We start from the raw sequence: 11825 nt of genomic DNA, 5'->3' as shown, positions 1-11825 counted from the left end.
GTTTCCTCATCCACCCCTCCCTGATGTCCAACTCTTCACTTCAGTGTTCCTGACAAGGAATCACCCTTCCGCTTGAATGCCTCCGGCCACAGTGAACCCACTGCCCAGTGGGACGTTTCCGACATCTCACTTGCTGATTCCTCTAACGGTTAGGCAGTTCTTCTTGACTTAAGAGCTTCAACTTGGAGCCATATAACTTCCACCCATTGTTCGTAGTTTTGTCCTTTGAAGCGCGCGCGCACACACACGCGCGCGCCAATCTCTCTTCCCTAAGAGCCCTCTTGTGAGTCTCCTTTGACATGGTTTTAAGTCACTCCATACATCTCCCCCTTTTGATGCTATACAGTTAATTTGGGAGGCCCACATATATTTTTATTTATTCATGTTAACTTTTTCTTTGACCCATAAAAGAAAAATTTTCATTTATGAGGACCTTAATGGTCAGCCATTTTCTAAGCTCTTCTTCCAAGGTTTACAAAACCTGTAATTTAGGCTGCCTAGTTCCAGTCAATCCCAACAGGTGTTGAACCCAGCCAGGCAAAGGGCAGAAGGCAGGCTCACACATGCTTCCTTCCCCATTAACATTGACACGCTGATCCATCAACTCTCTCCCAGTTTTTTCAGTCTCCCAGAAATTCATCTAACTGGACTGTTATCCCCACATATCTCTCCTTTGTTCATAAGGATATATTGTTAAATGCTGAAACCCAAATGTACTCTATCTACTACATGTTCTCAATCTATCAGCGCAGTGACACTATCAAGAAAAAAGAAAAATGAAAGTAGTAAAAGACGGAAGGAAATGAGGTTAATCTGGCCTGACTGGCTCTTGGCAAATACGTACTGGTTCTAAGTGGTTCCCTATTGTCTTGCCTCAGGGTTCACCACATCTGGTCAGACCCTATCCAAACTCATCACCAAAGATCAGGTGTCCCACGCCACCCAATATCCCAATGTCCCTGCGCTGCTCTCCTGAAATCTGAGTAAGAGTTCACAATCAGACGATAAGACAAGAAGTAGGAGGAAAGCAAAGGAAAACTGGAAGCTGGACCACACTGATAAATATTTTCTTTTTATTAACAAGTCTAAAGAAAACCTTCATTGAATCAGGGGATGTATTACAAATTATGGTGACCTGAATATAAAACCTGGCAACAAATTTGGCCTTTTAGAAACATTTATATATAAAAATATGCATTAAAATCTCCACCAGAATACAGAGCAGAGGCTAACTCACACCCTGACAAAAAGTGGGTCTGGTCCGTGGACGCAGGAAGCTCTCGGCCTTTCAGCCTCAGGGGTGAGCCCCATGTGAGGATAGCCTGCCTCTGTAAGGGAGCCAGAGGAGCTTGCCTTTGAAGACAGGACCCCTATGAGCACCAAAACGCCACAAGCTTGGCATAAAACAAAAATGGTGCTGGGGAGAAAAGCAGGGGAGAAGGGCTGTCTTCCTTTCCCTTGTTACTGGGCTCTGAGCACTATTCAAGGATTCTGCCATCTGCAGACAAGCCACCGTTAACTTAGAGGAGCTTTTGCAATTTCAAAATATATTTTTCCCAAGTAAACTGACCAATTCTAACACAAGGAGCCAAATCATAATAAGCCTGATTTTAAGGATTAAGAACTAGTTGTCATTTTCTGCAGCCAAGATCCTGAAATACCTACCATTAAGGCTATATATAATCACAACAGAAATGTATAATGATGATGACCTCAATCTATTTCAGTCTTGGACCAAACACAACGGAGCAATTCCGGTTCAGAAATTATACTTCCCAGACAATGAAATGAAAAGCAACTTCAATCAACATTGGAATTACCCCATTTTGGGTGCACGCGGCAACTGAAGCCTTTGGGAGAAGCAGGGTCAATACCGCACATCTGTTTTCAAGAAGGAAGACATAGTTTCTTCCCTGGCAGGGCCTGTCGTGCTGGCTGAACAGAGTCACGACTGTTTGGCTATTTGCTCTCCCAAAGCCACGTACTTGAATCCAATTCCTACACGTACTTGAATCCACTTGTGGAGGAGCTGGTGTTCCTGGTCTGTTCAACTGTGGCTCTGTGTTAAGTGGCAACTGCCCCTGACCCAGAGGCTAAGCCGCTGCCCAAGTAGTCAGGCTGCATGGACAGGACACACAGAAATGGGAACCCAACAGAAATGGAGAGTGGGTGCAGGGGAGTGTTCAGAATGGCAATAGGGGCGGGGAAGATGTCTTCTGGCCTTTAAGTCACCTGCGAGGATGGCAGTGCCTCTACAACGTCAGGGCTGCTGACAGTTACTGAAAGGGCTAGTAGTCCTGGTCATTCCAGTGGATTCTACAAAGGGACTACAGCCACCCCACCAACTTCTATCCAAAAGCAGAGTGATTTTCTCAGGTGGGGTCTTTTGTTCCCCTTTCCAGTCCAGGCTTGCACAGGGATGTGACATTTTTCCTTAACTGTGGCAATAAGTGAAAGGAAAGATAAAGGACAAAAGTGTGTGAATCACAATGTAGGCAAAAAGCCCCCAGCCACCTTAGGCTGTCAATGACAGACTCTCTCTCTCAAGCAGTGTATTTCAGGACCCAGATGCTCAGAGTAAGAGACCGGTGCTGCCTGTGTCACTGGGGCCTGGCACCAATCATTACGATATCCTGCAAGACTAAGGTATCAGGACACTTGGCTCAGTTACTATGGCTCTTTCAGGACAGGGGGCAGGCCAATCAGGGAGGCTCCTTCACAAAGTCTGAGGGTCCTTGAGTCCACTTCAAAGTGACCTGACAACACCCTCTAGTGGAAATTATAAATAAAACAAGGGCCATGCATCCAATTCAGCTTCTGGGACCAGAGTGGTTTCAAGATTCCCCATAAAACAAAAATAAAAACAGAACACTATCTTTAAGAACATAGTAATTAAAAGAGGTGGGTGTTCATGAGCGATCCTTGGGCTCCTCATTACCAAATCACCTTCCCTCCTCAGATTCTTGGCCTTCAGCACATTCTAAGACAGGGACAGGTGGAGGGGAGCTGGTCCCCTTAGAGTCTGGGCAGACTGCCCGCTGGTGCTAGAATGATACCAAAGACGTAGAAGAGTCCCAGCAGGAGGTTGAGTTTGGCAGTCCTCTGGGGCAGTTTGTTGAAAGTCTGGCTCCGGAACTGTCTCTCCAGGGAAAAGGCCATGGGAATGGTGAGCAGGGGCAGTGCCAGGCTGATGCTGCAGTGTGTGGCCAGGATGCTGAAGAGCAGGTAGGGCAGGAAGAGCAGCGTGTTGTAGAGCATGTAGGAGAAGGTAGGGCCGATGAGGATGGCGAGTGTGACGATGCCGGCCTCCCGGTCAGACTCCATGTCTCTGGTGTTGTTGGAGTGGAGAATGGCCTCAGTGCTAAGGGCAAGGGGGATGGCGTAGACCAGTGGGAAGACTGCCAGGGACCCCACCTGGACAGCATAGGCAAACATCACAGCCAGGGGGCCAAAAGTGATGAGGATGACGAGGTCTCCCAAAGCCACGTACTTGAATCCAATTCCTACAGGCAGAAAACCCAGACAGTTGGTGTGAGATTAAGGGCTGGAAACTGAGGGACTGTTTGTCAGTCAAAAAGCAGGCCACTTCTGGCTGGGAGGGGTGAATTCTCAGACTGAGAGAGTGGGTGTTCATTCCCTTCCCCACCATAGCAAAGCCTGAGTCCTTCTCCATGACACAGGCAGAAAATACTGACCCTTAGCACCCAGTCAGGTCTCTGAGTCAGTCATACCCAAGTTTCCTGCTGTCCCCACAACACTGTCCTGAAACGGAGAGCAGAGGGTTCCCACCACACACACAGCTCCACACAAGAGACCAGAAAGGTCAAAAAGCGGTCTTACAATCCAGTTTTTGGTTCCTTTCCCCTTCACGAATGCCTGCAAGACTTCGCTGCCATGTCACACCTTCAGCTCAATCCCTCGCAGGACCTCCATCTCTTCCTTTTCTGCCTCCTTCCTCTACAACCTCTGCAGGCATCTTCCAGTTTTGAAAACCCCTAGTGAACCACAGTGAAATTTCAGGGGTCCCAAACACCACATAAAGAAACTTTCACCACATAATGAATAAAGCAGCGCAGACAGCAAAGTTCCAATGCGGCTTCCCCTGCCTGGCTCCCATGAAGTCAAAACTTGAAATCAGCCCTAACTCCTCCTCATGTGCTGCCAGTCTACCTCCAGTCCCATCTAGGCCACTTCTTCCAACCCTGCCCAGTTCTCTCCATCCCACTCACTGCACCCCCAAAACCCAGCCATGACATCTTAGGCCTGGAATCTGAGACGCCCTCTTAAGTGGCTGCCATTCTTCTAACAGCCTTCCCCACCACCCAACTTCCCTCATCACACCACAGCCAGAAGGATCCTTTAAAAATACTCATCTGACCTTGCCCTCTCCACCGACTGCCCCTGGAAACCCTCATCACAAGTAAAAGCCTCAGATCCTCACCCTGGCTCACCTCGGGCCCTGCCTCGCCTTCCTTGAGCTCCCTCCTCCTCAGCTCCTAGTTCCTTCACTTCCTCGGGGCCTTCAGAACAGCCCCTGTGCCCCCTTTCTCTGGCTGACTCCTACTCACTCTTCAAGACTTTAAAGACCATCCCTCAAGGCAGCCTTCCTTCTCCCCCCAGACCACATTAGGTCCCCCTGCAATCTGCTCCCGTGGCACCTTGGTTTCCACATCCATAAATCACCACACTTCCGGTTACTTAATCTCGTTCTTTCCCAACAAACCGTACATTCCATGAGGGCTGGCCTTGTGTTTGGTTCACAGCTTGCTCCCCAACACTCAGCACTGAGCTGAACACAGAGCTGCAGTGACAAGCACCTGGGACTGAGGTCAGGAAAAATGTCCCACTCAGAGCAAAGCAGCACGGAATGGATGGGAGGTGATCCACACATACACTGGTACAGAAGCTTGGGAAACCTCTAGAGCCAACCAAGCTACGGAGGCATGGCCTTGGGACCAGAAAATAAATAAAAAATACTAGGTGATAACTGCATTTTCACCAGCCTAAAATGGTAAGGGGTCATGGTCTGAAGAGGATCTCAAGCCATGGCAGCCAAAGAACAAGATTCAGCCCAAGTTCACCTTCACACTAGTAGTTGGGGTTGTTCCCTGTCCCCCAGCGTTACTGAGAGATAACTGACATATAACATTGTGCAAATTTAAGATGTTGATGTGGTACATTTACATATTGCAGGATGATTATAGTATTAGAACACCTTCATTTCGTCGGGGCTCTTTGGTGCTAAATGACCACCTTTGGTTCTTCAGAATGAAGCATCCCCAGGGAAGTGTTATCACAGGCGTGGTCTGCGACACCCACCAGCACAAAGCAAGCTAATTCTGTACTCCCCAAGCAGTGTTTTGATAAATAATTTCTTTGTCTGAGGACATGCTCTCCAGGAGGAAGTTCTCTCAAGCAGAACATTGGTTCCAGTTCTAAATTAGCAAACTGACGTCTCTTGCAGGACCTCACACCATGAGGAAACTACCCCTGCCCCAGGAAGATGCTGGGCAGGAATATTCTCAGCACAGATCTAACAAGGTTCTCCACCAGCTGCCCACTATTCCTTTGAGTGTGTTCTCGGCTCTCTAAGCTGACTTCAGGGCTCTGACTATGGAAAAAAAGCAACATCTCTATAGTCTTGACCTCTGGCTAGATTACCCAAGAGCATCTCCTTCCATCACTGGGGAAAAAATGATGTGAGCAAAGTTGAACAGAAACCTGTGCCTGCAAAGATAAGCCCCCACTTTAAACAGACTTTACATGAAGAATCAACCACAAACCCACTCTAGGGATGAAAAAGGTCTGGCAACCTCGCTGAGGCGATCTGACAGTGACAGAGCTCTGGGAGGAAGCCCTGCTTCCTGAGTGCCTGACACATGGCTCTTATGCTCCACCTGATTCAGAGATGTGACCCACCTGGGAGTTTCCTTTTAGGCATTCCCTCCCCTCCCAACACCATTTTCTAAATGAGCAGGAGAGTGAAATACTGGGCCAGTACTCCACGCAGCAGCCAGAGTGAATGTGTTACAACTGCAGTCAGAATGTTGGCAAGGACGTGGAGTAACTGGAACCCTCTCACATGCTGGTGAAGGGAATGTAAACGTAATATAACCAATTTAGAGAACACTTTGGCAGCTTCTCACAAAGTAAGCATTTACCCCATGACCCAGCAATTCCATTCCTAGGCATTTACCCAAGAAAAATGAAAAGAAATATCCACAAAAAGATTTGAACATTCACGTTCAGGCATAGCAGCCAAAATATGGGAAAAAATACAACTGTCACTGAACAGGATGAATGGATAAACAAATGGCGGTATGTCCACACAAGGGATACTATTCAGCAATAAAAAGGAACTACTGGTAACACATGACATGATGAAATCTCAAAACCATCATCATGCAGCCACAAGAGTTCATACTGAAAAGCTTCCATTTATATGATGTTCTAGACCAGGCAAAATGAAGCTAAGTGAAAGAAATCACAACAATGTTCGCCTCTGGATAGGGGTGGGGAGTGGGGCTTGATGGTGAGTAAGTACAAGGAAGCTTTTGGGAAGGACAGAAATGTTCTGCATCATGCGATGGGTGTGGGTTAGACAGCTGTATGGATTTGTTAAAATTTGTCAAACTATAATACTTAAGATATGTGCATTTCACAGTATGTCAATTATATATCAGTAAGTCAATGATAAAAAAAACACAAATCAGATTATGTCATTACTCTGCTTAATACATTTTGATATCTCCCTGTTTGTTCATTCAATGAATGTTAAGTACTGACTATATGCTAGGCACCATTCTGGGTACGATGGGTTCATCAAAGAAGAAAGAGACTAAAATCTCTAGCCCTAGGGAACTTACAGTTTAAGGGGGAGGACAATTAACAGTTAAGTACTTCGCAGGCAGACCTCATTTTATTGTGCTTCGCTTTATTGCACTTTGCAGATACTGTGTTTCTTACAGATTGAAGGTCTGTGGCAACCTTGTGGCAACCAAGTCTGTTGGCACCATTTTCCCAACAGCATTTGCTCACTTCATGTCTCTGTGTCACATTTGTGTAAATCTCACAGTATTTTAATCTTTTTCATAATTATTCTATTTGTCATGGTAATCAGGGATTACGATTTGCTGAAAGCTCTGAGGATGGCTAGCATTTTTTTTAGCCATGTACTCTTCTTAGACATCCTGCTGTTGCACACTTACTAGATTACAGGATAGCAAAAACATAACTTTTATATGCGCTGAAACCAAAAACTCATTTGACTTACTTTATTGAGATATTCACTTTATTTCAGTGGTCTGGAACCAAACCTGCAGTATCTCTGAGGTGTGCCTGTTTAAGTTATATCAGAAGGTAGTATGTGCTGGGAAGAAAAATGAAGCAGAGAAGAACGATAGGGTAAGTGTTGCAGGGGGAACACAGGGTGTGTGTGTGATTTTATTTTAATTATTTTTCCAGCTGCTGCAAAAAGCTTTACTGTTTTGTAATTTTAAATAGTGCAGAAAAACCTCACTGAACATCTGACATTTGAGCAAATGGGTGGAGGTGGTTAGTAGGTGGACCATACAGGTAGAAAGGGGAAGGAAACAGCATTGACAAAGGGCCTGAGGCAGAACCATGCCTTCTGTGAACTAGAAACAGCTGGAGCACAGTGAGCAGGAGGAAAGACGGGGGCAGGTCAGAGAGCTGGGGTGAGGGGAGAGAGTGGGCAGATAATGTAATGCCCTTGGGGTCATCGTTAAGAACGTGGCCTTCACTCTGAACAAGACAATGGCTCCCAGAGAGTTCTGAGCAGAGGAATGATATAGCTGCCTTAGGTCTTAACAAGATTACCCAGGCTGCTGATTTGGAAACACCCTAAAAGGGACAATGGTGAATGCACAGAGATCAGTAAAGAACCTGCTGCAATAATCGAGGGAGATGACAGTGGCAGTGGAGGGAGGTGGTCAGAGTCCAAATGCATTTGAAAGTGGTCAACAGGATTTGCTGATGGACTGGATGTAAGATGTGAAAGAAGAGTCAAGGGTGATGCCCACAGTTTTTGCTGAGGAACTAGAAGGATGAAGTTGCCATTGAATGAGATGGGGAAAACTATGGGTAGAGCAGGTTTCTTTGGGGGGTAAGATTATAAGTTTGGTTTCAGACATGTTAAACTTGAGGTGCCTGTAAGACTTCGAAGAGAAGTTGCTGAGTAAGAAGTTGGATGTGAGTCTAGAGTTAAGTGGAGAGATCTGGGCCCGTGGTATAAATTTGAGAGTCACCAATTTAACAGATGGCATGTAAGTCCATGGAACTGACTAAAATCACCAAGGGTGTAAATGGAGATAGAGGAAAGAGGCCCAAAGACTGAGCCTGGAGGTTGGCATGGGAGTGAGGCGGAACCAGCAGAGGAGACGGGGGCCCTGCAAAGCCAGCACGATCTAGCCCCTGCCTACTCCACTCCTCCAACTGTCTCATTCTCCCTCCAGATCACATGGGCCTTTTGTAGATCCTAGAAGATGCCAAGCTCTCCCCTACCTCAGGACATTTGCCTTTGCTATTCCTTCAGCCCTGAAGAACTGGGCACCCAAATCAGACCACAGTTCTGCCCCATGGCTGAAACTCCACAGCCTTCAAGCTTAAGTTTTCTTGTCACCTTCACAGAACAGGGCCACTTCTCTCCACCACCACTGTGCCCGTTGTTACAGCACCCTACTGATTCCTGTACTGAACTTTATACGGTTGGCTGCCAGGGCACCATGGTCGCTTGGCTTTCCTCTTTCTCCTCTGGATGCTCCAGCACAGTCTCCCGCACCTGTTCTGCTTTTCTCCCCACCTTTTAATGTCAGAGTGCCAGGACTCAGATGTGGTTCCCCTTACATCTCTATCAACAGCCCCTCCTCTGGTGACCTCACCCAGGTGCACAACTTCATCTTTGTGCCAATGACTCCCAAATATTTGCTTCTCCAGTTCAGGCCTCTCCCCTGAACCCAGACTCCTAGTATCCAACTATCCATTTGACACCTCCACTTGGAGATTTAGTACTTTAAAATGTCCAAATTTAATCTCCAAATTTTTTCCCAAAAACCTATCTTCAAACTTCTTTGTCTCACTTGAACATCCACTCTAGTATTGCATTTGCTCAGGTCAAAACCTTTGGGTTTTGATTAATTCCTCTGTTTACTCCTGCCTCATATCTCATCCGTCAGCAAACTCCATCTATCTTCAAAATATATTCCGAATCTGACTACTACTTCCAATCTCCACCTGCCCCCCCGATCCAGGCCATCAAACACCTCTTGCCTGGGTCACCCAACAGCCTCCTCCTTGGGCTTGTTGCTTCTGTCCTTGCCCACCCCATCTATCCATTCTCAATACCTTAGCCAGAGTTAATTCTTTTAAAACATTAAAGCCTACGTAATCTCTGTGCCTCTCTGCCCTCCCCAAACATACTTCTCTTACTTTATTTCCTTCTACTCAGCTCTGTCGCTCACCCACAGGACTCTGTGCTATTCCTCCAACTTTTCAGGACTACTCCTACCTTAAGGCCTTTGGCATTTGCCATTCCAAGATTTGGAATGCTCTTCCTCCAGATATTTGCTTAGCTAACCTCCTTGAGGTTAGCTTTGGAGGTTAGCTTTGAAATCTTTGCTCACATTACCTTTTTGATGAGGCCTACCTGATCAAACTATTAACTGAGTCAGCTCTGTCCACCTTCCTTGCTCTGCTTATTTTTTTCCTCATAGTACTAATCTTTTCTAATACTATGATCAGGGTACCAAGTCATCCTGGCTTACCAGGAACTTGCCTGATTTCAGGACCAAAAGTCCCATATTCTGGGAACCGTCTCAGTCCTGAGCAAACCAAGACATTGGTCATCCTATTAAAATTTACTATTTTTACTTTCTGTCTCTCCTCACAGTACATAAAATAACTTCCACAAGAGCAAGAATCTGTGACTGCTGTCTTCACACAGAACAGTGCATGGCACACAATAGGTGCTCAATAAATAGGACTTAACCACCTGCCATCGCTACCTTCATCAGCCTGCTGCAAGGAGTCACCAAATCAGCTGAAAGCAATTAGCTGTAAAATTTTGAGCTCTTCAAATTTAATTCCACTAAAATTTGAGACTGTGGCATTATAAGAATGACCAACCAAAGGAAACTAACTAGCTAGAAAAAAATTTCCATATTCATATACTCACTACTGATTTTCAAAAAATTCACATGACCCACACATTATAGATTTCAGGTAATGGTCTAATTCAGAAAAGAACCTTGGACACTACTTCTCTGCTCTGTAACTCCTATGCAAAACGGCAGTTTCCAATACATGCAACCAAAACCGGCAGCACAGGAAACAGGCCAATCCTTACCTCCTGTGTAGAGAAAGGAGCCAGACAGGCCTCCGAAGTAGATGAGAGCCAAGTGCTCCAGTTTCAGAGTGGACAAGTAGTAGAGGCAAGCGGCACAGACACAGCCCAAAGTGTACAGGAAGACTCCAAACCGGACAACATCCTGGGGCTCCAAGATTCGGTCCACCAGGGTCCTGTCATCACTCTTTTTGTGGTCAATGCCCTTGGAAAAGTCATAGTAAGTGTTGACCAAATTGCCAGCCCCGTGCACAGCCAGGACGGCCACCGCACAACCCACCAACAGCCTGGGATCCAGGACGCCCTGCGATCTGTAGGCCAGGGCACTGCCCAGGGCCACCGGGGTGAGGGAGGCACTGAAGCTCCAGGGCCGCAGGGCCAGCACGTAGGAGGCGCACTTCTGCCTCCAAGAGCGCTGGGGGTGCCTGTCTTGCTCCGGACTGTCGTCTCCCAGCAAGTCCCTGTCCCCGGCCTTGGCCGTCTCTCCCGCCTGGATGTTAATCTTCTCTCCCGGGCCCGACGACGAAGCCATGGAGGCTGCACGTGCTTAAGTAAAAGTTAACAGTGAACCAGCCACAGAACAGCGACCGTCCCGGAGCGAGGCGGGACGGGACAAGGCGGGGCGCTGAACCTAACCTTCCTTCGGTTCCGCCCCGGGGCAGGGCTGGGGAGGCGGCGGGGCCCCGGGGCAGCCACGAGCAGGCCTGACACCCCAGGGGGCCCGACGGCACCGCCCGACCTCCCGTCACCTGGACGAAGCCTGTCCCGGGACCCTAGCCTCGCGCTAGAGCCCAAGGCCGAGCCGCGGATGTCTCCTCCGGGTTACCCGGGCCGCCATCTTGTGCGCCGGCCTGGGGGCCCGCCGGGAAACAGGGGCTGGTCGCGCGGTCGGGGCCGGGCTTGGGGCTGGGCGGCCACGCGCGGTCCAACCCCTCTCTCCCGCTGGGGGGCCGCCCCGCGCAGCTCCTCCCAGACTCGCGGGAAACAACCTCCCTTCGTATCGCGAGGACCGCCACGAATGCGTGCATCTTTTACGACCTGCTGGAGCTTTCATTCACCGAAATAGGACTGATTCTTTTTTTCTCATTTCATAAGCGTTTATTGAGCGCCTTCTGTATAAAACAAGCACTTAATGAGCACTTACAATTGTACACAGCAGAGCAGTGAACAAAATGGAGAAAAATCAGGGTGTGCTTGAGGGCAATAAGAAAAGCATAATTATCCTCCCCCCTTTTAAAATGGGAAACTTGAAGCTCTGAAATGAGAAATGAAGTCTCAGAAATTATTATCTCTAGTAATAATCACAACAGCAATAACTCCCGCTTTTTATTCTATTACCATATGCCATATACTGCCTAGCCTCTCTATTTATCTGTATTCTACTTTATGTACTTGTTCATACAAATAGCCACCCTCCTCCCCACTCTACCAGGTGGTTATTTGTGGTCAGTTGCCTTCCGGAAGC

The 11825-nt window shown here is 47.5% G+C and overlaps 1 protein-coding gene across 1 annotated transcript; it reads right to left on the bottom strand.

Moving 5' to 3' along the window:
- Nucleotides 1-1051: 1051 nt before the first annotated feature.
- Nucleotides 1052-11238, bottom strand: UBIAD1 (UbiA prenyltransferase domain containing 1). Its single transcript, XM_036925180.2, has 2 exons — nucleotides 10364-11238; nucleotides 1052-3503 (listed from the first exon to the last, which is right to left on the bottom strand). Exons 1-2 carry the CDS (start codon nucleotides 10890-10892, stop codon nucleotides 3016-3018), a joined length of 1017 nt encoding a protein of 338 aa, XP_036781075.1. The 5' UTR covers nucleotides 10893-11238; the 3' UTR covers nucleotides 1052-3015.
- Between the last annotated feature and the right edge of the window lie 587 nt (nucleotides 11239-11825).

The sequence above is a fragment of the Manis pentadactyla genome, chromosome 4 (genome assembly GCF_030020395.1).
Source record: "Manis pentadactyla isolate mManPen7 chromosome 4, mManPen7.hap1, whole genome shotgun sequence".
Taxonomy (NCBI): Eukaryota; Metazoa; Chordata; class Mammalia; order Pholidota; family Manidae; genus Manis; species Manis pentadactyla.
Note: the sequence above shows the minus strand (reverse complement) of the source record. Positions and strands in the feature narration are given on the sequence as shown.